Source organism: Melanerpes formicivorus, unplaced genomic scaffold (assembly GCF_026170545.1).
Source record: "Melanerpes formicivorus ecotype bairdi unplaced genomic scaffold, bMelFor1.0.p_v2 SCAF_29, whole genome shotgun sequence".
Classification (NCBI taxonomy): domain Eukaryota; kingdom Metazoa; phylum Chordata; class Aves; order Piciformes; family Picidae; genus Melanerpes; species Melanerpes formicivorus.
The window spans coordinates 9,595,064-9,621,343 of NW_027142381.1; the positions used below are offsets into that span (position 1 = coordinate 9,595,064).

General features: G+C 59.5%; 1 protein-coding gene across 2 annotated transcripts; it reads left to right on the forward strand.

The window, feature by feature from the left end:
- Nucleotides 1-441: 441 nt before the first annotated feature.
- HNF1B (HNF1 homeobox B) lies at nucleotides 442-26,069 on the forward strand. 2 transcript variants are annotated; one of them, XM_068154958.1, is made up of 9 exons: nucleotides 442-966; nucleotides 6,567-6,766; nucleotides 8,535-8,799; nucleotides 9,209-9,450; nucleotides 17,439-17,602; nucleotides 20,794-20,926; nucleotides 21,033-21,224; nucleotides 21,500-21,618; nucleotides 24,296-26,069. In XM_068154958.1, exons 1-9 carry the CDS (start codon nucleotides 629-631, stop codon nucleotides 24,314-24,316), a joined length of 1,674 nt encoding a protein of 557 aa, XP_068011059.1. In that variant the 5' UTR covers nucleotides 442-628; the 3' UTR covers nucleotides 24,317-26,069. The 2 variants fall into 2 exon arrangements, with proteins under 2 accessions (XP_068011059.1, XP_068011060.1); XM_068154959.1 differs by having other exon boundaries at nucleotides 8,613-8,799.
- The last annotated feature ends 211 nt before the right edge of the window (nucleotides 26,070-26,280 follow it).

Here is a 26,280-nt window from a genome sequence, read left to right on the forward strand (position 1 = left end):
GGGGGAGAACTCCCCTGCAAGGCCTGGGGGACATTTTTCCATCCTGGCCCCTTTCAGCATGGGGCAGAGCCCTGGGAGAGCTGAACCTGCTGTGGGGCTGCTGCCCAGTCCTGGCAGTGCAGGTAGAGGGGAGCTCATGGCCACCCTGGGGGTGTTGGGGTGATGCAGGATGGGGACATGGCTGCAGGGCTGGCGGGACAAGAGCGTCCCCATCCCCAGGGTGCGGCTGGCACCGGGACCGCGCCCCGAGCGCCCTCCTCTCCCCACCTCGACGGCAACCGGGGGGCTCCAGCTCTCGGAGCCACCGTCCCGTCCCACCTCACCGCTGCCCTCGTCGCTCCCTCCCGCTCCTCCAGGGCCTCCCGGAGACCGCGGGGCAAAGTCCGCCCCAGCGCGGGCGATAAGGGCCGGGCCGGGGCGGGGGCGCGGGGGCCCGGGCGGCGGCCGGAGGAGAGGCCTCCCGGTGCTGATTTGCATAAGGTATATTGCCTAATGGTGGCGGTCATGGCTTGGTAGAGGGAGGCCCGCGGCCCGCAGCAGCCCGGCGGCCCGGGGCGGAGCGGCAGGAGGCCCGGGGCGGGCGGGAGGCGCGGGGCGAGCGGCGGGGCGAGCCGCCGGCCCCGGGAGGATGGTGTCCCAGCTGAGCGCCCTGCAACGGGAGCTCCTGGGTGCCCTGCTCAGCTCCGGAGTCACCAAAGAAGGGCTGATCCGAGCTTTGGAGGACATGGTGCCCACCGCTGGGTTCGGGGTGAAGCTGGAGAACCTGCCGCTCTCCCCCGGAGGGCAGCCCGACGGCAAAGCCACCTTCCCGCCGCTGGCCAACGGGCACGGCAAGGGCAAACTCTCCGGCGACGAGGGCTCGGAGGACGGTGACGACTTCGACACGCCGCAAATCCTCCGTGAGCTGCAGGCTCTCAATACCGAAGAGGCCGTGGAGCAGCGAGCCGAGGTGGACAGGATGATCAGGTACGGGCGGGGACCGGGACAGGAGCGGGATGGGTACGGGGCGCACGCCGCAGCTCGCCGGGGTCTGTCTGCAGCCTCTCGATCCGACGGCCGGCGTCCGCCTGCCCTGGGGTCGTTCCTTGCGTGTCCTACCCGGTGTGCGCTGCCCGCTCTCGGGTCCCGGTGCTCCCTGTCTGCCCTGTGGTCAATCCCTACGTGCTCTGCCTACCGTTTGCTTCCCGGTGACCGGTCCCAGTGCCACCTGTCTGCTCCGTGGTTAGTCCTGGTGCTCCCTGCCTGGTGTGCGCTGCCCCGTGCCGGGTCCCGGTGCTCCCTGCCCGCCCTGTGGTCAATCCTGGTGGCGGATCTCGGGGCTTCCCCCTACCCAGTGGTTAGTCCCGGTGCTCCCTGCCTGGTGTGCGGGTCCCGGCCCGGTGGGGCTGTACCTTGGTCCCAGTGAGCCGGTGGAGCTGTAACCCCGCTGCTGAGGGGAGCGGGGCAGGGAGAAGGACCGGGACAGGGCAGGTCGGAGCTCGCCAGCCGCGTCCTCTAGCCCCGTCGAGCGCTACCAGCTCGGCCGTCACGGCGGAACCGGGGGTACCTCGGGGGTAGCGGGGCCGGGGAGGCTCTGACCGGCCACCGGCTCCATCCGTCCGCGCCGGGTGATAAAACATAAACTGCAACACGTGGAGGCCGGGGTGTTATTAATTTATTTCTATAAATCATCAACAGAAAGATACACAAAAGGCCGCGGCTAGGGCGAGCGGGGCGGGGGTTATTCATTGCCCAGGTTGTAAACGAGCCGGGGAGGGGGGAAGGAGGAAACCCCCAAAGGCGGCGGCTTGGGCTCCTGCCCCTCCCGGGGGTGCAGCTCCGTGCCGAGCCGTACCGAGCCGTGCTGACCTGTGCCGAGCCCGGCAATGCCGCGCCGCTGGAGCGGGGCAGCCGGCGGGGCTCAGCGGACACCGGCGGGGCACAGGCGGAATCGGCTGCCCTCCGTGCCTCGGGGCAGGGACTGCCGCTGCCTCTCCCGCAGCCGCGGGCACCACGGCGATCGTGGCTGGCGTAGGCAGGTGGAGAGCACCACGGGAATCCCAGTGTGTGGATCCCCCCTACCCTACCCTGCAGTTTTCATACCTCTCTCGATGCCCCAGCAGCACCTGAGCCTGGCACCGATCCTGGCCGCCGGGCTCAGTCTCTCCGTGTGTGCCTGTACCCTCTGCCAGCTCATGGAGCCCGGGGCGGCCCCAGATCTTGTCCCCTAACAGCCAAGTGCCTCGGCAGTGGGGTGCCAGGGCTTGGCCGGGGACGGGGGCATTGCCGTGATCGGTGTGGTGTGCCGCGGTCTGGCTGTAGGACGCCAGCATGGTGCAGTGTGCCAGCGCTCGGCGGGGGACAGGGACATTGTCATGGTTGCTGCAGTGTGCCCAGTGCCCAGCTTGCCCCAGTACTGGCAGGGCAGATGATGCCTTTTGGGGTCTGGGCAGGACAGTGGCACCCATTCCTGCCAAGGGACTCAGCTGGGGCACACTGGATGCTGAAAAGGTTCCATGTGAGGGAGAAATTGTTGCAGGCCTTTTCTGCTGGGTGCCCCCTTCCTGCCTAGCACCCTGCCCTGTGCTTCTGGGTGCTCCTTCCTGTCCCCAGTCCCCTGCTTCATCCGTCCCTGGGGGTGCAGAGAAAGCTCAGCCCTGGGCTCGCTGCTCTCCCACAGGTGTTTCTGTGCAAAGTTTGCCTTTGGTGCAAACAAGAGCAGGCACATGTCCCTGAGGAGCCTTTGCAAAGAGCTGGTGTTTGCTCTGAGAGAGGCCTTTGTACTTGGAGAAGGAGCCGAGCAGGGCAGTTGGGAACCATTTATTGCAGCCACACACGGGGGCTAAACCCCTTCTGCTCCCACTCCTCCTGTCCTGATCCCAGGACTGCCTCAAGCTTGGGCTCTTCCTGTGTCCTTGTGTCCACCTCCTTTTGCAACTATGGTTCAGGCTTGGTCATCCACCCATGCTGTGGGTAGGAGTTACCCACCGTGGTGCTGTGGCCCCAAGCAGTTTGCCCTGGGCATGACCTCTTGACAAGCAGCACCTTCTCTTGGGCCCATTCGTGGCACCTAAAGGGCTTCAGCTGGTGCGGGTGGCCCAGGGGCGAGTGTCACATCGGCGCTGGCACGGCAGCTTCTCGCCGAGCCTGGCTCCAGGGCGAGACGCCCTGCGGTTCCCTTCCTCCCTACCCTCTCCCTCCCTCTGGGACTTGCTTAGACCCTGCTCGGGCAAACTGTGTGCCCCAGGAGCACCCAGACCCCGTGGGCCCGCTAGAGACCGTGGGAAAGCCACCCCTGGGTGGAGGTGCTCTGAAGCCCGTGGCAGGGGTGTGGGGAGCGGCGGCACCGCCGGCTCCCTGCGTGCAGGGCAGATGCAGCTCGGGGAGATGAGTGCTGCGGGGAGATGGGTTCGTAATCCCTCTGTGGGAATTCTTGGCATGTTTCTCCGAGGATGTGGAGTGCATTTACCTGTTTTCAGGGCTGGCAAAAGGGGTGAACAGGTCTGGGAATCGGTCCCCGGGGAGAAGGAGAGGCTTTGGCCCCAGTTTGTACCTGAGGCTGGAGTGGGAAATGGCACTTTGAGTGGCTGGGCTTCACCTTGGCTTAGTTTTGTGCGAGGGGAAAAAAAAGTCTTCGTTTTGGTGGAGAGGAACTGCGGAGCCAGGGCTGTGAAGTGGTTTCCCATTGTTGCAAAGCCCTCCTGGGTTGGGTTGGGATTCTTTTTGCATATGAAGTCCAAGGGAAGATTGAACAATTCATGGTTGGGTTGGTTTGTATTCCCCTTCATTTTGGTGACAGAAAAAAAAATGATCTTGTGTTGAATCCAAAGGTTTTTCCTCTCTGGATTTTTAGGTTAACCAAAAAGAAAAGAAAAGAAAAGGAAAGGAAAAAAAAAAAGGGTGGAAGGCAAAAAAAAAAAAAAAAAAAGGCCAAACAAACACTCAAAGGTTTCATTTTGGGTCAAGTCCAAACATTTTGTTTAACATGAAACAAAATGTTTGGGTTTGGTTTCAGGTTGTTTAACCCTTTTGACTACGGTCAAGTTGATTTGTAAAGAAAATTACAAATCAAGGACTAATTGTTCTGAAAGTGGAAGTGTGACCCAGGCTGGGAACAGCAAGGTGAAACCTTGCTGCAAAGAATAAGGTGGAGGGGAGCTCAGGGACTTCCCCCCCCAGTTCTCAGTTCTTTTTTCACTGCCAGCCTTGAGCTCAGTTCAGAGATCTGCAGCCCCCAGTCGCCTGTTTGATGCTTTCCAAGCGCTCTCTGTGCTCCGGCTCGGGATTGAACTCTGGGCAAACGCTGCCTTGGGCTTGGTTGTGAACCACACTGCTGTCAGAAATGTTAATGAGCTCTGATCCATTCACTTATTATTAATCAGTAATTAGCAGGATCAGTTAGTGACATGGAATGCTGGTGGCAGAGGGCCGTGCGAGCCCCTGGGCTCGGGCACGGCGGCTGGCAGGCTTTGCCCTGCTTGGCCAGGAAGGAGCCTCTGGAACAGAGCTGATGGAAGAACATTTTCTGAACATCCTCGGTGGCTCCTACCTTCCCCTGGGGCAGGACGAGGACCTGAGAGCCCTGAAACCCCCTCTGCCGCGGCTGTCCCCGCCAGCTCCTGGTGCCACCCCGCAGAGAAGTGCCCTTGTCTGCTGTTGGCACCCACGTTTGGGTGGGCTGATGGCCTGGTGCACGGTGCCAAGCAGTCTGGGGACTGGAGGGAGCTCTCTGGTTGCACCATACCCAACCCGGTCTGGGCTCCGGGCTGCTGGGAGGACTGGAGTCTGTGCCTGTGCACACAGACAGCTGCACACTGTGCCAGCATCACCCTAGAGTGTACGGTGAGGACGCAGCAGTGGGCACAGGGACAGCCAGAACAGCTCCATGCCCTCCGTGCCGGGGTGGCAAAGCCCTCACCGCATCCACAGGCTGCCCCTGCTCGGTACTTTTGCTTTGGATCCAAGCTGCTTTGTTTGCCTGCTGCCTTCAGGACACAAAGTAAGAAACCTGTTTGGAGTTTTGTTTCTCCTGAGACAAGTTGAAGGATCCAAAATAAGTAATGCAGTGGGAAGGCAGAGGCCGGGACCGGGGGGTGGCACTAGCTGGGCGCAGGGCTGTGACCAGGGGCAGGCTCCACACCAATGTGCTCGGCACCGAAACCTTCCCTTTAGCCAGCATGAAGCCAGGATCTGGGAGACAGGGCAGGAGCAGGGGGCTGTGCCTCTGTGTGGTGTTGTGCTTGCCTTGGAGCTGGCAAGCACTGGCAGCATTTGCACCTTTGGCTGCCTCTTTACTTCCCCACTTTCTTTATTCCCTAATTTTCTTTGTTCCCTGGCCTGGTGTCAGCTCACCCAAGGACACCAAAGCAGTGTGGATCTGGGGAAGGGTCATTCTGCACCTGGGTCCTGAAGGAGCCAAATTCCAAAGATATAAAAATCCTAAAATAAATATCAAGATCCTTGACTATAAAAATCATTGAATATAAAAATTCTTGCCCATAAAGCCCCTTGAATATAAAAATATTCCAGAATGAGTTGCAGTGGTGGAGGGCTGTGGGGGCTGGGTTTGCTTTTTCCATCTGGGGCCTGGTTTGGGCCAGGTTTGACCTTCACTTCCCAGTCCTTTGTGTTCCTCCTGCCCAGGCCCTTCGCTGCGGGGGCAGCCTGGCCACAGGGGCTCTTGGGGCTCTTTGGAATGAACACTGAGATTTTGCAGATATTTATCCCTGTGGGGATGGGAGGGAGAAGATAAAGCAGTGAGTGTGGCAGGTGAGGTTTGGTGGCCACCTGGGGGTCTCTGCTAGCCAGGGGCACAGTGTGGGTACCGCACCCAGGAGCGGGCACAGGGCAACCATCCTGGGCAGCTCCAGAGGAGAGCTTTGTCTTTATCCATCTGAGCTCCCTGTAGCCATATGGATGTGATTGTGTGCCCTGTGGTGTGTGTGCTGGGACTGGGGAGGAGAGAAGAAAAAGAAAAAGAAAAAGAAAAAGAAAAAGAAAAAGAAAAAGAAAAAGAAAAAGAAAAAGAAAAAGAAAAAGAAAAAGGAAAAGAAAAGAAAAGAAAAGAAAAGAAAAGAAAAGAAAAGAAAAGAAAAGAAAAGAAAAGAAAAGAAAAGAAAAGAAAAGAAAAGAAAGAAGAAAATAGACCCCAAGAAAATAAACAAAAAGGGGAAAATGAGGAAGGGAAAAAAAAGGAAATTAAAAAATACAGCAAATCAATTTCTCCTTGAGGGACCTGGAGCTGCTTTATCACCATTAAGGGACCTCCGTGTGACTGTCAGGACACCAAGATCCTCTTTCTTTCTTTCTCCCTCCCTGGGCAAACAGCCTGACGGGCATCCCCGGGGTGGCTGCGGCACCCTGTGAGCCCCTGAGCCTCCAGCCCCTGCTTCCTGGGGCGGTCCTGGGGCCCGGGACGGCAGCCGGGGAAGGATCAAGGGATCCGGTGTCCTTCTCAAGCAGGGTTTGGAATAACAGCAGTGGCTTTGCAGCACGGGAAGGGCTTTGCAGCACGGGAAGGGCTTTCCAGCACCGGGGGTGCTTTTCCCCACTGGCAGAGATTAACCCTTTGTTTCCCTCCCCTGCAGCGAGGACCCGTGGCGGGCGGCAAAGATGATCAAGGGGTACATGCAGCAGCACAACATCCCGCAGCGGGAGGTGGTGGATGTCACCGGCCTCAACCAGTCACACCTCTCGCAGCACCTCAACAAGGGCACCCCCATGAAGACGCAGAAGAGAGCTGCCCTCTACACGTGGTACGTCCGCAAGCAGCGGGAGATCCTCCGGCGTAAGTACCTGCGCCAGCGCTGCCCTTCGGGGCTGGCAGGGGGGAGAGTGGGGTCCCCGTGTCTCCTGTGGGCACACCCAGAGCTGGGCAAGGAGTAGCTCCGCTGCCCTCTCCCTTGGCACTGCCCAGCAGCCCCCAAACAATCTTACAAGTGAAATGATTTAAGGTGCAGGGGAATTGGCCCCAGTGATGCCGTGCGAGCTCTCCCCTGCCCAGCCGGAGCTGAGCTCCTGGGCGCCTCTTGGCACTCATTAGAGCTGGGAAGCAATGGGTGATTGGACACCACAAGGTCCATTCGATGCCTTCCCCACCTCTGCTCCCTTTTCTTTGGGGCTGCTCTTCTTTCTCTTTTCTCTTTTTTTGTCTGGAGGGAGGTGTCCCTGCCCCTGGCAGGGGGTTGGAACTTGCTGATCCTTAAGGTCCCTTCCAGCCCAACCCATTCTGTGGTTCTGCAACTTGCAGAAAGAGGAAAGAGAAAGAAGAGAAAACTCCTGTCGAGTGCTCCTGCCTGTAGCAGGGCCTTGGGCAGCCTCTGATATCTTTTGGGGAGGTTTAGGCTGGACATTAGGAAACACTTTTTTGCTGGAGCAGGCTGCCCAGGGAGGTGGTCACCATCCCTGGGGGGGTTTGGAAGCCAGATGGATGTGGTGCTTGGGGATATGGCTCAGTGGTGGACTTGGCAGGGTAGGGCTGCTGGTTGGTCTGGATGATCTTGAAGGGCTTTTCCAACCCAAATGGTTCTGCGACTCTAAATGCAGATGAGTTTGACCAAGTACAGAGAGTATTGCTTCTGTGCCCCACTCCCAACGACCCCAGCCCTGTCTGTGTCCCACCTCACCTAAAGCAGCCTCGTTTCTGGCCGAGCTGCAGGCTGGGGCACGGACACCCCCGCCTTGAAAGGACTCTGCCCCCCTCCTCCTAGAGGATGCAATATCCAGGGGGCAGGAAGCACAGGACAGGGTTTAGCACCAAATACCATTGCTTTGAAAACACACCTTGAGATGTTAGAGCAAACAGAGCCTGCTCCAGCCTTGCCCTGTGTCCCCCCCTCCTCACAGGGCGAAAAGCCATTAGAAGAAGAGGGAGAATTCCCCTGCAAGGCTGGGAATAATAAACCCCTCTCATTAATCTCCCTTTACTGCCGCGCTGACAAGCGCCGGGTCCGGGGCTGGCTGCTGGGGAAGGTCACCTCTGGTGCCTGCCCGCCCCGGGCACAGGGCTCACATCCATGGCACTGGGACAGGAGCAGGAGGGGAGCTCTGGGGGAGGCACCTTCTGGGCAGGCTCCGCAAAGCCCTTCCTGCAGCAAGAGCAGGTGGCAGAGCCCCTGCCATGAGTGTGCGTCCTGCACGTGGCTCCCTGCTGAACACTGGCTCAGGGGGTGCTGATAACTCCCCCAGCAGCATCCAAGGCTGGTCCCTTCCCTGGGCTGGCTGGCAGGGAGTACCTGGTTTAGAGATTCATGAGTTCATAGAATCCTTTTGCTTGGGAAAGGACCTCTAAGACCTTCAACCAACCATCAGCCTAAAAGCAAGACAAATCGAGACAGAAGCTCAGCTAAGCTGCCCCAGCAGGGTAGAGTTTGCCTGCTGGTGACAAGGGAGAAACCTAAAAGGATAAAAGGAACATCCAGGGCTGCTGGAAAGTCTCTTTTGTGCCAGGGCCGGGGGGCTGGGGGGGCTGGGGGTGCTGCGGGGTGGTGGCTGCGGGGACGGTGGCTGCGAGCGGCGGCTACAGGCCAGCTCACCTCTGCTCCTTTCTCTTTCAGAGTTCAACCAGACAGTCCAGGGGTGTGGAAATATGACAGACAAAGGCAGTCAGGATCAGCTGCTGTTTCTCTTTCCAGAGTTCAATCAGCAGACCCAAGGGGCTGCCCAGCTCGACGAGGCCTGCTCCGAAACGCCCAGCAAGAAGATGCGGCGCAATCGCTTCAAGTGGGGGCCAGCCTCCCAGCAGATCCTCTACCAAGCCTACGACCGCCAGAAGAACCCCAGCAAGGAGGAGCGCGAGGCGCTGGTGGAGGAGTGCAACAGGTAAGGGCTGCCCTGCCCTGCCCACCTGCAGCCTGGCCTCCACAAACGGCTCCTAGCACGGCCTCGAGGAGCTGCCTGGACTCTCTGTGCCTTGGCTTCCCCACCTGGGGCTGAGCAAGCTCGGTGCTGGGGTAGGGATGCTGTGGGGATGGCATGGGGATATTGCAGGGATGCCATGGGCATGGTTCAGGGAAGCTGCCAGGATGCCATGGGTGTGTTGCAGGGATGCTGCAGCGATGCCACAGGGATGCTGCAGCGTGACAGCGATGCCAGAGAGGTCGGGGGTGGCTTTTACAGCGTGGGTGCAGTTGGAAAGGAGGGGCAGGCGTTTAGGAAGGGCTGGAACACCCCCAAAGCCTCCTGCCCCCCCACAGCAGCCGTGCTCCAACGTGTCCCCTTGCACACGCAGGGCCGAGTGCCTGCAGCGAGGGGTGTCCCCCTCCAAGGCCCACGGGCTGGGCTCCAACCTGGTGACTGAGGTCCGCGTCTACAACTGGTTTGCCAACCGGCGCAAGGAGGAGGCCTTCCGCCAGAAGCTGGCCATGGACGCCTACAGCTCGGGGCAGCCCCCACACACCATGAACCTGCTGCTCTCCCACGGCTCCCCCCACCACAACCAGCCCAGCGCCTCTCCGCCCAGCAAGATGCCAGGTAAGCCCCTGCTGGCGGGGCTCTGTCGGTGGAGCAGCTGCTGCTGCTGGAGAAAGGGGTGCTGAGCCCTCGGGGCTGCATGTGGGCAGGCTTGAGGAGGGAGAAGATGGTCACCCTGGTCCCTGCCTAGAAGGTTGTGGTGGTGCAGAGAGGAGCAAGTGCTGTCACTGTGATGTTGTGGTTGGACAAACCACATGGCAGGGGCTGGATTTCTGTCGTGGTGAGGGTAAGTCAGCCTTTCCTCGGCTGGCTTCATTCAGAGGAGTCCCAGTGTGGGCTGGGGAAGGCTGTGCCTAGCAGGGTGGGGAGGTAGGCTGCCCTACCCCTCACGTATCCGTGCTGGGGCCTTGGGATGCAGCACACTGGTTTTAGGGAGAGCATGTGCAGGTGATGCTGTGAAACTCCTTGGGAGCTGTGCCAGTGTCCTGGCTTTGCTGCAGGGCTGGAGCTGGACTGGGCTGGGTGCTAGGTGCTGCACTGGAGCAGGAGGAGGTGGAGGAAGAAAGCTGCTTGGGGGGGTGCAGGATTCACTCCAGCCTCCACCTCTCCACACCATGCTTTGGCCTCACTGTGTGTAGTGAGCAGACCTGCCAAAGACTCCTGGGGGATTTCAGCAGGAGATAACACCGTGGGGAGGGGGCTGCACACTGGGGCAGGCTAATCAGGACAGGGGGGTGGCTCGGCGTGGGGCAGGAGGCATTGTGGGGAGAACAATCCCCATTGTCCCCTGGCCTGCCCTCTGCAGCCAGCACACCAGCCCCCAGCATGCAGGAGTGGGTGCTGGGTGGGAGGGGGGTCAGCATGAGGGCTGCCCCCCAAGTGCTCCACGCTGCCCCTCAGCCACAGCAGTGGCACAGCCTGAGCAGGGAGGCTAAAACCAGCCACCTCTCGGGAATGACCCTGCCTGGCTCGTTACACCCAGCTCGTTACAAAGGCAAATTAAAACAACCACATGCGGCAGAGAGGCCCCGCGGGAAGGGCAAAGTGCCTGGGGAGAGGAGTCTGGGAGGTGGGGACAGTGTCAGTGGGGCTGGGCACCAGGCCTGGGGTGGCAGCGAGGGCAGCCCCCAAAGCGGTACCTGAGGGATGTACTGGCCCCGTGTGGGCGCAGAGCATCCAGCCCAGCTCCCAGCCCCGGCAGGGACAGGCAGCATCCGACCCAGCTCCTGGGTACCGCTCTCCCCTCAGGGCCGGCCGGCGGTGACCAGAATGTGACCCTGCCCCAGGAATGCCCCACACAATGGTGGGGACAGGGAGGACGTTTGCCCTCCTGTCACCGGCTGATTGCTTACAAGGTGCCCTACAAGCACATTGTCAGCAGAATCAGCTGTTTCCAGTGTCGCCGGCGGGGCTCACAATGCCCCACCAGCATGGAGCCCGCGTTGTCATGGCGTTGTCCCCCCCCCGTGCATGCTTAATTGACAATTAAAGTGGGGCTTTGAACGGCCCCCGCTGCCTTTGATGTGCCCCCGCGCATGCAGCACCCCCCAGAGCCTTTGTCTCCTTCTATTAGGGGATGGCAATTACTGTACCCAGGGGCATTTATCTCGGGGCTGGAGGGGGCTGGGGGCTGTTAAGCCCCCAACCTTTATTTTCCCCTCGGAGCGGTGGCCAGCAGGAGCTGGCCGTGGCTCTAGGGCGGATGACAGCCCATTTGGAGGGGCTTTTGAGCAGGGCAGGAGTGATGGCCGCAGTGCTGCTGGAGCAGGACCCCTCCAGAGGGGTCAGGAGGGCTCGGCTGTGGGAATCTCTTGGTGGATGGTGCTCGTATCCATCGACCTTGCTGAGGAGGAGGGTGCAGGCATGGCTAAGGCCGGTGTGGGGTTTTAGGGATGGTTTGGGGGTGATGGGCAGAGGTGGAGCTCAGGCTTCATCGCTTCAGGGTCACTTGGACCAAGCTGGGTCTGGCAGGCTTGGAGCTGCTTAAACCTCCTCCAAGAGATGCTGGACTCAGCCATCTCAGAGGTCTTTCCCAACTGAAACGACTCCGTGATTGATTCTGTGTTGGGGGACATGGAGCCTCAGCAGGGCACGGGGCAGTGCTGGAGGGCATGGCCCCAGGGCCCGGCTGACCCCATCCCGGGCTGGCCATGCTGGGATTTGAACTGCCCTTGCACGGCGTGCGGCGGCGTCTGGAGCGCTCAATGCTTTAACAGCTTAATGACAGCGCAGGGACACCGCCCGTGTCCCACCGCGGCACGGCCCCGGCCCCCCGGCACGGCCCCCGGCAGGAAGCATGGGGCTGGCGGCGCGGGGCTGCTGCAGGATCCCTCCCGTGCCCACAGACAAAGAGGGATCAGGAGCTGCTGGCTCCTCAGGACCTCAATGGGCTCTTGCGAAAGGCTGTAATGAGGCTGGGCAGGGATAAGAGCTGTAAAAGTCAAACATCCTCCTGGCCTCTTCTTGCAGACCCATCTGCCAGGCCTCGAGCTGCAGGGTTTAACTATTTGGAGGTAAATACTTCAAGCCTGTCTATCGCAGAGGCTTCTCTCAGCTCTGGACTTTTCCCTTCCCATGGGGCATTATCAGCGATCTTGGTTCCCTGTTTGATTTGAAGGTCACTCAGGGCTTTATCTCGGTGCCATGCAGTAGACTCTGGCTTATGCCATTTTTATCTTCAAGAGCCCGGCAGACAATCAGAGCATTGATGGGATTAGGTGACACCCGCCCTGCCTGCCAGCCACCCCCAGCCCTGCATACAAAGGGCCGGCCGGCGCCCGGCGGACCCCGCAGAGCCCCGGGGTGGGGGTGCCACGGCATCACCTCCAGCCCATCCCAGGGGTCCTGTTCCCAAAGGTGTGTGAGGTGCACATCCATTTGTCCCACTAGTTCCCACACTGCAGGATCACAGACTCAGAGTGGGTTGGGTGGGAAGGGACCTTAAAGATCATCCAGTGCCAAGCCCCTGCCATGGGCAGGGACACCTCCACCAGACCAGGTCGCTCAAGGCCTCATCCAGCCTGGCCCCAAACACCCCCAGGGAGGAGGCATCCACAACCTCCCTGGGCAGCCTGTGCCAGTGTCTCCCCACCCTCCCTACCCAGAATTCTTCCTCATCTCCAGCCCAAATCTATCTCTCAGGTTCCTTCCAATCCAATCCAAACCATCCCATGGCTCTGACTGAGTCGGAGCAGCCCTGGAGCAGTCTCCTGCCCTCACACACCACAGGACAATCTTTTATCTGCATTTTTAGATATCTTCAGAGCTGGAGATAACAAACATAAAAATATCCCAGTCCCACCCCTGAGATTCTCCCTAGACCCAAAGGGCAATTCAAGTGATTTAGCTTTTAAAGAGGAGTCCTCGGTCCAGAGGTTCCCCAGCTTCTAACTGGTTCTGGCACATTGCTGCTGGGGTTTGTCCTGGTCCTGCTTGTGGACCCCGTGCCAGCAGCTGTAATATTTTACTGTTGTGGGGCACTGTGGGGCTCGGTGGGTACAGTGTGCTGTTAGGAGCTTTTCCTGCTTTTATGGGGGGTAATTAGAACTTTATGGCAGCAGCAGAATGGGAGGGTCCAGCCCCCATAAACAGGTTTATAATGGATATAAACTGTGCACCTCTGTAACTTAGCAAGATTAACACTTTAGGGACAATTTGAGTGGCAGCCCCAAAGCCAGGGCAGCCCTGGGTGCTTTCTGGGCCTGCCTCAGGGTGATGAGGTCCCTGCTCCCAGCCGGCTGCTCCTGTGGTGTCAGTAGGTGCAGCGTGACCCCAAAAGTGACACTTGGCCTTCCTCACCCCGCTGCTGAGCTCCTGGTCCATGCTGGTGGCTGCATCCTTGTGGGCTGGGGCAGAGCCATGGCTGACTTCTTGCTGCTGCTGGAATTCTTGGTGCCCAGGCGTGGTTGGCTCTGTTTGGGGCTGGGCATCTCTGGTGGCTGGCAGGGTGTTTGTGAAGCTCCAGGCGAAAGCACAGCCTGATGCTGGGGCAAGTGGTGGCTGCTGCTGGAGCAGGGGATCAGGGTGTGCTGTGAGATGTTCCTGCTGCATGGGGAGAACATTTAAAAGTACAGAGAGTGCTCCAACAGCACAGCTTAACACCTTGACCTGCCCCCCAGCAGGGGAGGATGAAGCTGCTTCCTTGCTTTCGCTCACCAAAGAGACAGGACTGAAACCGAAGGATTTCAAGGCAGAAACTGGGAGAGGTTTTTTCTGCTCTCCTTTCACTGCTCTCCCAGCAGCAAAACCCAGTGTGGCCAGAAAATGGCACAAGCCTGCACTGAAAGCAGCAAAGTCATCGATTGCTGCCCTCAGCCTCTCCAGTGCCCTCTCCCCAAAGCCCTGGCTCAGGAGAGCAGCTCTGGCAGGGCGCTGGAGGTGCACTGGACCAGGCTGTTCCCTGGGGGCTGTCACACCCCCGTCCCCATGGGCTGAAGCACAGGGTTAAGGCTGCAGGAGCTGGACCCTGCAGCTTGTCTGGGAGCATGGGAAAGCAGTAAACCCTTTCAAGGCAGTGCAGCTTGGGGCCACACAATAGCTGGGCCCCATAAACAGATTTTTATGTTATGGCTCCAGTAAAAAACAACAAAAAAGGCTTAACAAGGGCAGCTCCATGGCCAGGCCCACTCCTGGGGATCCCCATCCAGGCTTCTCTCTTGGGCAGCTGCAGGGAGAGGCTGAGGAACAAAACCCTCTGCACAGGGGTTGCTTCCACCCCAGGAGAGCAGCAGCAGAACAATCACAGTGGGCTTCAATGGTTGTCTGAGCCCTGCTCATAAACCTGGGCTGTGGAGCCCCTGCTTGCTCCAGCAGGACACCTCCATGTCCTGGTGGCAGCCATCAGAGCCATCCTCTGCATCCACCCAGACTGGGGGGATCCCATGGGGGTTCCCATGGCAGGTGTGAGGGGCTGTGGTGCCAGGGGATGGGCTGGCTCCTGGGGCTTGGCATGATGGCAGAGCATGCCAAGGAGGGTTTGCTGGAAGCTGGTGCCCAGGGAAGCCTGGGCACGGGTTACCTGCCCCAGGGCAGCACACTGTGTCCCAGTGCCATGCAAAGTGGTGTCCTGCTGCTGTGACAGGGCCCAAAGACAGGAAAATGGGGGCTGGCAAAGTGGCTTAGGATGGGTAAGGTGCACCTGGGAGCGGCCTGGGATAAAGCCTGAAGGCAGCTGTTGCTCAGGGTGATGCTTTAGGCCAGGCTGGGAATGTGGAGCTCAGGGGAAGGGTACCCAGCAGCATCAGGGACCTCTGTCACAGCAGTGACAACAGCCCCAGCAGCCATGCCCTGTGCTGCTTTCCAGCCCCCAGGGCACCTCAGTGACAACGACACCCATCCTGTTCTAGGGATGGGAAAAACTGAGGCTGGGAGAGTTGGGGGCTTCCTAAAGGTCTGCCAGACAGCTATGGCTGAAGGCTTTTAGCTACCCAGACAGTGGCTTGTGGGCAGACCCAGGTGCCTGTTAGCTCTGGGGATGCAGCCCCTTCTCCATGTGGGACTGGGGTCCTTGGTGGGGCTGGATGGTGGTGCCAGAGCCTGACCTCATGCTCCTGGGCATTGTTAATCTTCATCAAGACTTGGAGTCTTCAGAGGCTTTATCTAGAGCCCCCAAATCCTGGTCACCAGGCTATCAGAGCATCTCAGCACGGGTGGTTGTTCCTCAAACAATGCAAGTCTTGGCCTCAGGATCACAGGGAAATGCTTAAAACTCAGCTTTTTACCATTCCATGTGTTTTTCAAGACAACTTCATGACCCTGAGGCCCTTGGCTCAGGAGTTGCAGCCATCCTCGGTCGGGTCAGTGTGATTCTGGGGATGAAAGCCTGGCTTTTGGGGCCTTACTGAAAGCTTCACTGGACCCCAGGGGTGGAAGATGGAGCAGAAGCTCTGCTTCTCCTGGCCAGGGGAGCCGCCTGTGCCTCCTCCTCTATCTCCGAGATCAGGCTCCGCAGAAGGGCTTCCTTTTATCTGCGCTCCATTGTTCCAGCAGCGCTGCAGGATCCCTGGCGGCCGCGGCCGCGGCGCAGCAGCCCCTGTGGCCCGGTTGGGTAATGTTTACCCTGCCCGTGGCAGGGACTCGGCTCGGGCCGGCAAATATCCACCTGCCAGAGGACATTCTTTGATTATCAGGGGTAAAAGGGGATTGCTGGGAAATGATCAGGAACCAGACATGGTGGGGAGATTCCTATCTGCGGGACGTGTTTAACCAGCCGAGGAGGGAAAGTCGGAGGCGACCGGGGGGTGACTGCCGCGGCTTGGGTGGAGGCTGCAGCCACCTCCTGCGCTTTGGAAGATGCTTCTGGAGCTGGTGGAAAGGTCCTGGGCTCCAGCTGCCATTGTTGCCCTTTTTCTTGAGTCAGAGGTTTTTAGAGTAGCCCTTAGAGCATCCTGCTGAGCCAGCCTCCATCAGCTCACCTGGGGAGCCCAAAATGAGGAGCAGCTGAGGGCACTGAGGCTATTTAGTCTGGCGAGAAGGAAGCTGAGGGGGAGATCTCGTTGCCTTCTACAACTTCCTGAAGGGAGGCTGGAGCCAGGTGGGTGTTGGTCTCTTTTTCCTGGGAACAAGGGGCAGGATGAAAGGAAATGTCCCCCAGTTGCACCAGGGGAAGTTTACATTGGACATGAGAAGAAACTTCTTCCTCAAAAGGGTTCTCAAGGACTGGAGCAGGCTCCACAGGGAGGTGGCTGAATCCCCACCCCTGAAGGTGTTCAGGAGATGCAGAGATGTGGAGCTGAGGGCCATGGTTTGGCACCAGCCTGGGCAGAGTTGGACTCATTGTTCTCAAAGGGCTTTTCCAGCTGAAACAACTCAGTGGTTATATGATTCTAAGGTGCCAGGAGGGAGAGTGGGTTTTGTGGCTGGGGGTGTCTGTGATGTTCTGGGACAGCTGAGAAGCCACCAACAACCTCCACAGGCTGAACCTTTCCAGCTGGGCTTCGTTCTGGGGAGCTGTCCTGGATGCCCTTGTGCAGTGGCTGGGGGTCATGGCTGGGTGATGCTCTTGGTGCTCTCAGTTGGCAGGGTGGGCTCCACCACCATGGTTTTCTTTGCCAGAAGGGATGTGGGGTGTCTGTCCATCCATCCACTCACCCAGTGCTTCGGTCCCAGGGCAGTTCAGTGAACCCAGCATGGTGCTGGTCTCCTGCTGGGTGTTTTTTGGCTGTATTCATCCAGGCAGCTCCCTGAAAGCCACTTTTGTTTCCCATGGGTTTTCCTCAGTTAATTATTTGTGATCTGTAGGTGCCTTCCCAGGACACATGGCTGATCATATGGTTAAGTGTGGGGGCTTTGGCCAAATTAAATATATTTAGCTAGAGGAGCTGTGCCTGAGCCAGACCTCCCTCCCTGCAGGGGTGGGCTGCAGGGCTGTGTGTGTCTGCCCCTTCCGTCCTCCTCTTGACCAAACACTTGTGGGGAGTGAGTCGAGAGGGAAGTCAGAGAGAGGGAAAAGTGAGAGCTGCTCAGAGCTTGAACCTCACAGGGGGTGGACGAGCTGGAGGGGGCAGAGTTGTTCCCTGCAGCTCAGGGCTCCCAGGCTGCTGCCCAAGAGCTGTGGGGACACCACAAGATGGGTGCAGGTTAAAGCACAGGAGGTGCAGATAGGTGCAGGTCCCTTTTCAGCCTGTGGCCTCTGAGACCACGGGTGCTCAGCATCCCTCAGCACCAACTTCTGGCTGTAATTGCAGAAGCTGGGGTTGAGCAGAGGCTGGGAATCAGCACTGGAGGAAGGGGCACAGGGTTCAGTGCTGCTCCTCCTGCTCATCACCCAAGGTGCTGTTTGGAAGCTTGCATTGTCTGCTTGCATCCTCATGCTGAGGAAGCCAAGGAGAGCTTTCTGCTTTTGCAGGGGGTTGGCACAGCTGGGGCAGCTTCACCAAGGTCCCCACGGGTGAGTCACTGTCCCGGGAGCGCACGGCACGTGGGGACATGCTTTAGTGGCCGCGGTGGTGTGGGGATGAAGGTTGGACTGGATGCTCTTAGAGACCTTTCCCAACGCAAACGACTCTGTGACTCTGCGGTTCTATGCCCACCCCGGCGGTGTTTTGCAGGGGTCCGGTACAGCCAGGCGGCGAGCGGCGAGGCGGCGTCCTCCGGGGCCATCAGCCACCACGGCAGCGCTGCCATGGTCACCACCAGCCAGGCCGTCCTGCAGCAGGTCTCCCCGGGCGGCTTGGACCCCGGCCACGGCCTGCTGTCTGCGGAGGGGAAGATGGTGAGTACACCTGGCCCGCCCGCTGATAAGATAAGGGCAGAGCAAACACCTTCCCCCGGGCTTCACACGCCGCCCGCGCTCAACAATGGCACATTGTGGGCAGGGCAGGGCCGCGGGCACTGCCCCAGCCCCGCCTCAAAGGCAGCCCCCGGCCGCGGCGGGCACCGGCGTGCCCTGTGGGTACAGCCCCTGCCGGCTGCCAGCCCCTGCCCGCTGCCTATTGATCGCCTGCCTTCAGGATTGACTGCTGGGTGGATCTCTGTTTGCTTTCTCCTGCCGCTGCCCTGGCATCGATAAAATCCTCATCCATCACTTTTGCCTGAGCCCCCCAAGTCTGGAGCGCTGCTGTGGGGAGTGCTCTCCGTGCAAGCAGCGACCTCATGGTCCCAGGGCATCTCGGTGGCCACAGATGAACACAGGAGGAGGCTACAAGAAAGCTGGGGAGGGACTGCTCTGAAGGGCTTGTAGGGCTAGGACGAGGGGCAGTGGCTTTGAGCTGGAAGAGGAGAGCTTGGGACTGGAGATGAGGGAGGATGGGGCAGGAGAGCACAGCTCCTGCCCGGAGCAGGCTGGCAGAGGCTGTGTGTGGCCCTGGCCCTTCCGGGAGGAGGGCTCTCGATCGCTGAAAGCGAAAGTCAAACACGGCCCTGGGCGGCGCGGCCAGGCTCGCTCTGCCCTGCTTTTCACTTCCATTTTCAGAGAGCTGTCCCTCCTGAGCCCTTCTGTTGGTCTCCTGGTGAAGCTGGGTGGCTGTGGGGAGCTCCTCGCACCCTCCCTCAGCTATGGCACCCTTTCATCTTCCCTTTTCTTCTGGCTCTCCACGAGGGTCTCCCGTGGGATCAGCTGCTGACCCTGCAAAGCCAAACGTCCCCCACCAAGCAGGGGGAATAGCACAGAGCAAACCCAGCCCTGCAGGCACGCTGCCTCCGCACCCAGCTCTGCCCAGGGGTGTGTTGAGCCCTGTAACCCTGAGCCTTGAAGCCATAAAATGAGTCAGGAATAAAGGCAGCAGCAGCCAGCAGTGAGTGCCAGGGGTGAGGGTCCAGCAGGACAAGATGCTGCGGATCTCAGTGGCAGAGCACTCTCCTGCCAGAGCTTTAGGCTGGACAAGGGGAGATTGAGACTGGAGATGAGGAAGAAATTCTTGACAGTGAGGGTGGGGAGACACTGGCACAGGCTGCCCAGGGAGGCTGTGGCTGTCTCCTCCCTGGAGGTGTTCAAGGCCAGGCTGGATGAGGCCTTGAGCAGCCTGGGCTGGTGGAGGTGTCCCTGCCCATGGCAGGGGGCTGGAGCTGGATGGTCTTGAAGGTCCCTTCCAACCCATTCCATGATTCTGTGTCTGAGGGGTGGGTTTGTTGGAGCACAGGGAGGGATCCTCAGCTGGGGCAAAGGAATCTCACAGTGGCCAGCAGTGGAGGAGGCAGCATGGAAATGCAGTGGATTGAACTGGGATAAGCAATGCACTGGAGTGCAGCAAGGGCTGGAGTGTGCCAGCAGCAGCCCTGCTGGATTCCCCCTGCTGCACAGCTCCTCAGCAGCATGCAGCTCTGCCAGCTTATCTCTGATCTTGCAGCAGGGCCAGCTAGAGCTTGCAAGGGATTTCATAAAACCACCTTGCAGGCTGTGGTTTCTAGTAAGCAAACAGGGCCCTCAGTGCCCCACAGGAACCCAGGAGCTGCCAAGGAAGTGGCTGTGTTTGAAGGCAGTTCAGGGAGGAGCATTGCAGAGGCTGAAGGAAGCTTTGGAGCGTCACTCCTTCAAGCTCCAGTGCTGCCCTCAGCTGTGGTAGTGCCAGAGGGTCTCCCCTGAGGGTCCTGTGGCTGCAGGCTCTTTCCCACTCCTGGAGTCTCCAGAGGATATTTTTTTCTGGGAGCAGAGCTTTGGGTCTGAATAAATGCATAGAAATATCTAAGGGGTGGAGGTCACGAGGAGGGGCTGAGCTCTTCTCAGAGGTGGCCAGTCACAGGACGAGGGGCAGCAGGGACAAACTGGAGCACAGGAGGCTCCATTTGACCTTAAGGAGAAGCCTCTCTGGTGTGAGGGTGCTGGAGCCGTGGGGCAGGCTGCCCAGAGAGGTTGTGGAGTCTCCTCTGGAGAGATTCCAACCCCCCCTGGCCATTGTGGCCCTGGGCTTTAGCAGGGGGGTTGGAGTGGGTGGGCTCCAGAGGTCCCTTGCAACCCCAGGATGCTGGGCTGTGGGGCTCTGTGAGTCTGAGCCCAGGCTGCAGGCACGCAGCACGCTCTGGCTGTGAGCTGTTTGCCTTGTGCAGCAGAGTGTGGCGTAACCTGGCCTTGGAGAGCCTCTGAGGGTGGAAAATACCGGATCAGGAAATGTGAGTCACTCCCGGGCTTTGGAATTTATTGATGGATTTGTTTCAGTTGCAGTGGGGCTATCTCCAGCTCACATGTGCAAAACAAACAAGGTGCTCGAGCTGGTGTCCAGAAATGTCACACGGAGAGTGGCACCGGCGGCTCTGACAGGGGTGGCAGCTGCTGGGTGCAGGAGGCTAATGAGAGGGATCAGGAGAATGGGCAGCAAGTAAAGAAATCAGGAACTTAGCCTCCTCTTGTCCTGGGAACCAGCCCCAGGCCTCTGCACGCTCCCAGTGCCTTTGTGTGTCTGATCCCTGAACGCTGACCCGGAGTGCCAGGAGCTGGCACTGGCAGCGTGTGCCTGCCTCTGCTCACCAGCGTGCCACCCACCTGCAGGAGTGGTGACCGAGGGCATAACTCTGAGGCCTTTTTACCTGCTTTCTGCCTTTTATTTTTCTCTCTTCCTGAGTTTATATTTCCCACTTTCCCCTACAGCCCTGAGGATTAGAAGTTAATGAGTGCTGAGTGTCCTCAGCTGTCCCCGAGGGCAGGAGCTTGGACTTAGGGGACAAAATGGCAAAGTCTTGAGCTGTGCCATGCTCTGGTGGAGCTGGATGCCAGGGCCAGCAAAGTCCTTCTCTGCTGCTGCTTCTTCACTACTTATTAACACGATGCTCAGGTGTGCCAGGCAGGCTCTGTGGCCCCAGGGGGGTGGGAGGAAGGTGTCCCAGTGAGGCTGCTGCCTGTTTGCTTCTTGGGAGGGGGCTTTGCTGACACCCCTCACCCCCCAGTCTCCTCACTGCAGGGGGCAGGGGATGGGGCTGAGCAGCCCCCTTGGCTGTGTCTCTGATGGTCTGTCCTACCTTGCTCCTTGGCAGATCTCGGTTTCGGGGGGTGGCCTGCCCCCGGTCAGCACCCTGACCAACATCCACAGCTTGTCCCACCACAACCCGCAGCAGTCCCAGAACCTCATCATGACGCCGCTGTCGGGAGTCATGGCGATCGCGCAGAGTGAGTCCGCACCCCCGGCTGCCCTCCGCGCCCCTCCCGGGAGAGGCAGGGGACCCCCTGCGCACGGCCGGCGCTGACCTCCCCGTGCCGCTGTCTCCCCTCGCAGGTCTGAACACGTCGCAGGCGCAGAGCGTTCCTGTCATCAACAGCGTGGCAGGCAGCCTGGCCGCGCTGCAGCCGGTGCAGTTCTCGCAGCAGCTCCACAGCCCGCACCAGCAGCCGCTGATGCAGCAGTCCCCCAGCCACATGCCGCAGCAGCCCTTCATGGCCACCGTCACCCAGCTGCAGAACTCGCACAGTAAGCGGCTGGGAAGCGCCCAGGAAATGGGTTTGGGTGGAAAATGAGCTTGGGCTCTGCCTGCTCTCCCCTGCCCTCGGCTGTCCCCTCTGTCCCGTGGGTACCAGCGCGGGGCTGTGACCGGGGTGCAGGGCGGGTGCTGGTTGCTCTCTGTGGATCGTTCACATCTCCACGCTGCTCATCCCCACGCAGCAGCCCTGTCACCTGCTCTGCCCTGGGGCGAGGACCGTGGGTGGCTTTTCCTTGACAGCCTCTTCTCTCCCTCCTCCCTGCAGTGTATGCACACAAGCAGGAGCCCCCCCAGTACTCCCACACCTCCCGCTTCCCCCCGGCCATGGTGGTGACGGACACCAGCAGCATCAGCACGCTGACCAACATGTCTTCCAGTAAGCAGGTAATGGCCAGGCTCGTGTGGCCAGGGCTGCACAGGGAAGGGTGTGTGGAGGTAGAACAGGGCTGTTTGTTCCCTGAAGATGGGGCTTGAGGGGCTGGAGATGAGCCTCAGAGTGCTGAGAACCACAACCCAGGGAGGTGGGGATCCAGGTGATGGTCTGGATGTGGACTTGGTGGTGCCATGCTCATCCCTGGGGCATCTTCATCAGCATGGGAGCATCCTGATGGGGTTCAAAGAGGACTGAGAAGGTTAGGACCAAACAGGGTCTGGTGCCATTGTGTCCAGGGTGCATGGGCCCTGGTTGGAGTTGAGCAGAAGGGCCAGGCTCTGATGCACCCCAACTTCCCCCAGCCCATAAACCTTTATCATCTTCCCAGGGCTGGTGCAGGTGTGAGGCTGGACTTATCCTGGGTCAGATCAGGTGTGTGAGGCCTTCCTCAGACAATGGTCCCTTTCTGAAAGCCACCTCTGGGGACTGTGGGAAATATGTGGCCCTTATTGATCGCTAGATAAATAAGAGAGAGCCTTGAACTTGCATCCAGATAAACTTTCTTACCGGGGTTTGACAGGGGAGAGGGAAAAAATGTCTGCAATGCCCACAGAGTAAATATGAGGTGGGACTGCTGGGACACCCCCCGGGGGGGCAAAGGAAAGGGACTGGGGCTGCAGAGGAGAGAAGTCAGGAGAGGGGCTGCCTGGCGGGGTTAGGGTGGCTGGGAAGGGGTGATGGACATCCCCACCCACGGCTGGGGTCAGGCTCCCATGCTTTGTAGTGCTGGGGGTGACCATTTGTCTGTGCCCGCGCATCGCGGGCCGGGGGGGGGTCGGTCAGGCACGGCCGCGCTCCTCGGCAGCGCCACTTCCCCGGCGCGGCGTTATCAGCCCATCTGCTGTGCGCTCACCCGAACCCCCCATTAACCCCACCGTGGGCTGCCTTTGATGCTGGGCTGCTCCGAAGCAGCCCTGGGCACACAGGAAATCTCCCTGGCGGGGCGATAGCGGCCGGCCGGCCCCGCTGCGATCAGCCTACCTTGACGCGGCAGTGCCCGGGGTGCTGCGGCTCTCTCGGTTCGCCCCCATCCATCCTGCACTTTCATTGCAGCAGGTGGAGGGCTCCCGGCTCAGGAGGGGGAGATGGAGCTGGGACCCGTGGCTGCTGCAGTGAACGGGTGCAGGCACCCACCCCGTTAGCCCCTGTACGTGATGAACAGCGACCAGGGCAGGATCTGGCCCCTTTGCCCTCGCACAAGGCAGGAGCAGGCATGGGGGCCGTGTTCCCTCCAGATCAGCCTGCCGGCCCCTGGGGCCTCTTTTCCTACCAACCACTCAACATCAAGCTGAAGGTGGAGAATGTCTCTTGGAGCATTGCTCTTCCTCTCAGTGGTTGCCTGGTTCACAGCGGAGGTGAATGAGGAGGCAGCGTGGGGGCCCTGCAAACTCTGTTCCTCCAATGCCTTTTTGGTGATGTGGGTTTCTGTCCCTGACTGGGGCTAACAGAGGCTTTGCCTCAGCACATCCTCTGGGCATGAGGATACCTGGCAGCTGTGGGCACCTCTGGGGTGGGCAGAAAGAGCTGGAGGGTCTCTTGGGTCCCCAGGGCAGCTGCAGGTTTCGGGGCATAGCTTGCTGGGCAAGGGGTGGCTGCTGCTGGTGGGAGCAAGTGGATAAGCCCAGGGGTGCACTTCCCCCATGAAAGCCTGAACCTGGGGGGCTCAGCTGCTGCTCCCTGAGCAACTCCCCACTCCCCAAGGGGAGAAGCATCTTTGTTCAAAGCAAAGCTGCTTTCTTCAGCAGCAGTTCTGCACCCCACAGCCCCCACGCCAGGCCCTGCAAACCCAGTCTGTGGTGGAGCCCAGCTGCTCCCAGTCCTGTTGGTGGGGACAGAGGCTGGAAGGATGTCCCTGGTCCCCTCCCAGCCCAAAGCTGCAGATCTCTTATCAGATGATGTTATTTAGAGCTGGAAGGGGCAAATACCTTCTGGTTCCTTTGGCAACGCTTGAGGCCGAGCCACCATTTTTATTACGTTGGCAAACACCTGATAGCTGCAGCCTGTCCCTGCTGACCTGTCACGGGAGCCTCCTGGCGTCTCCTTATCTCCACCTTACGATGTTTGCTGTGTGCTCAGGCCCACAAGGTCACCCACCCCACCACTGACTAGGGGGACCCACCCCGAGGGATGGAGAAGGGCTGCTGGGGTGGGATGGAGAGGCGCTGCTGGGGTGGGATGGAGAGGGGCTGCTGGGGTGGGATGGATGTGGCAGTGAGGGCTGCTCAGCTCCTTGCCTAGAGGTGAGAGCAATGCTGGGGGACAGTGATGGCCGTGGCCCCCAGCCCTGCTCCCACCCCAGCTCCTGCTCGCGCCTGGCTGCTCTGGCAGTGCTGCTGAGCTGTGCAGCACCTCTCCAGCAGCCTGGGCACAGCCAGGCCCTTTTTTATCATTATTATTTTTGGGAGAGGGTGGCAACATCTGGCTGGGAAAGTATTTTCCCACTGCCTCCCCCTCGGGGTTGCTGGGGAGGGCTTGGGGCCAAGCAGGGCTTCTGGACCACCGCGGGACATCAGGGTGATGTGCAAAGCGTTTGGAAGCATCGCCTCCCACTGCCCCCCGGAGAGTCCCTCCCGCGGCGCTGCCTTCCCCTCCGGTCTGCCCGCCGCTCATCTCTGCCTTCCTCCGCAGTGTCCCCTGCAAGCCTGGTGATGCTCCACACCTCGCTGCTTTTGCACATAGCAACGGGATCTTATTTTCCACAACATCCCGGCGGTGACCCGCGCCGAGCCCGGGGAGCCGCCAGCGCAGCGCCGCAGCCGGGAGCCGGCAGCCCGAAACGCCGCCGGGGACGGGCCCGGACCCGCGGGGAGTCCCCCCAGGACCCTGCCTCTCCTCCCCTCCACGCAGTATTTCCAAGACGTGTCTTGGGGACTTGTTTGCTGAAGTATTTGCCTTCCGAGAGGCCGCCGGCTCTGCCGAGGGAGCAGGAACAAGCTGTACTGGGAGCTGGCAGAGAAAGGGTGAGATGGACACTGAAGCTCTGCTCCTCCACCCCAGGGACTGAGAGGGCCTTGGGTCCGTTACTTGGTGTCTGGAAGGAGGAACTGCATTGTGCTGTTGAACTGAGCCAATTGAAGTGTAAATATAGGTACAGTCTGCTCCATCCTCACCCTTCCCCACTCCTCCACATAGAGATTTCTATACAAAGCAGTGAATTTTGTCCAATGGATGTAAAGTGCTGTAATTAAGTGCAATTCCCTGTCTGTATATATTGCTCCTGAGTCCCTTCTCTCGCTCCTTTTGTTGTATTTTTTTGGTAAAGGTCAGAGCTGAGGATGGGTTTGGTTTTGTATTTCTCCTTTTCCTCTAAATGAGCGAATGCAGAGAGCTGGGGCTGGGCAGGGACGCTGCCAGGCAGCCCCTGCAGGGGGACAGGCACACTCTGCTCTGCATGCTGACATCCCGCTGAAGGAGGGCGATGAGAGGAGCCCCAGCAGGACATGGATGATCTGCATGGAGGTCTTGAGGGACTCCTCTGCTTTTGGGGGCTCTGAGATGGACTCTGGTGGCACTGGGAAGCTCTCAGCAGCCTGCCCTTAGGGGATGGCAGTTTTCAGGTGAGCCTACAGCATTTGCTGCTGCAGAAGGGAATGAGGCTGCAAGAGATTCCACTGGGGTCATCCTCGAATGGGGTCAGGGACTGTGTCTCTTTTCTCCCCATCTTAGGGTGCAGAAGAGACTGGGGGCCCAGTTGCTGCCCAGCAAAGGGCCAGTGCAGGTGGCTCATGCCCACCAGTGGCAGGCTGCTGCTGAGCCTTGTTGGCTGCACCCTCACCCGTGACCACGGTGCGCTCGGCCTCGTGCCGCCTCTGCAGCTGGACAGATGGACACTGGGCTGTGAGCTCAACACAACAGTGACAGTCCCCACCAGCTGCCTGCCTGGTCTCGCCTGGCAGTGGAGGAAACACTTCACAACAAGACTTCCAGCTTGTGAAGGAGCTCAGCTCTGTGGTGAGGACACATCCCAGCTGGGCACCCACTGAGGATGCCAGGCTCCACACCCTCCAGAACCCTGAAGGGGTTCAGCTGCCCAGGTCCTACCTCCCAGAGCTGTGGAAGCTGTAAAATGCTTCACCACCTTCTGTGAGACAGAAGCTTCTCTGTGCCTGTGCCCCTCCAGAAATGGATCTAATGCTCCTCAGCTGTCTGTACCTTGAGCTTTGCAACATGTGCCAGCTGCTGAGAGTCAGTTAGAGGTGGAGAGCAGCAGAGGTGCCCATGGACAGAGCATCACTGCTAGAAAGACAAGCACTGGATGCCTTCTGTGCTTGTACAACACCCAGAGCCTTTCTGGGGCTGCTGGAGTTGCCCTGCAGTGAGTAAGTCGCCATGACCTGGAGACCAATATTCAGAGTGGGATTTAATTTAATGTATACCCTAATTAAACACCATTGCTTCTGGATCCCTGCTGCTGTGTGCTCCTTACCTTCTGCAGTCATCATCTGCTGTGGTCCAGCAGGCAGTGGGAGGCAGGGAGAGGGATGCAGGCTGGTGGCAGTGGCAGGTCCCTCCTGAAGCCCCTGCAATGCTGATGGAGGTTTCTCCCTGCCTGAAATAGTTTCACTTGAAGCTTCAGGTAACAGCCAAAACCAACAAGAGGCTGTGGGAGGTGT

Coding starts and splice junctions, on each gene's coding strand:
- HNF1B (XM_068154958.1), top strand. CDS start 629: ATGGTGTCCCAGCTGAGCGCCCTGCAACGGGAGCTCCTGGGTGCCCTG. Junction 9,451..17,438: donor TCCGCCCAGCAAGATGCCAG/GTAAGCCCCTGC, acceptor GGTGTTTTGCAG/GGGTCCGGTACAGCCAGGCG. Junction 17,603..20,793: donor TGTCTGCGGAGGGGAAGATG/GTGAGTACACCT, acceptor GCTCCTTGGCAG/ATCTCGGTTTCGGGGGGTGG.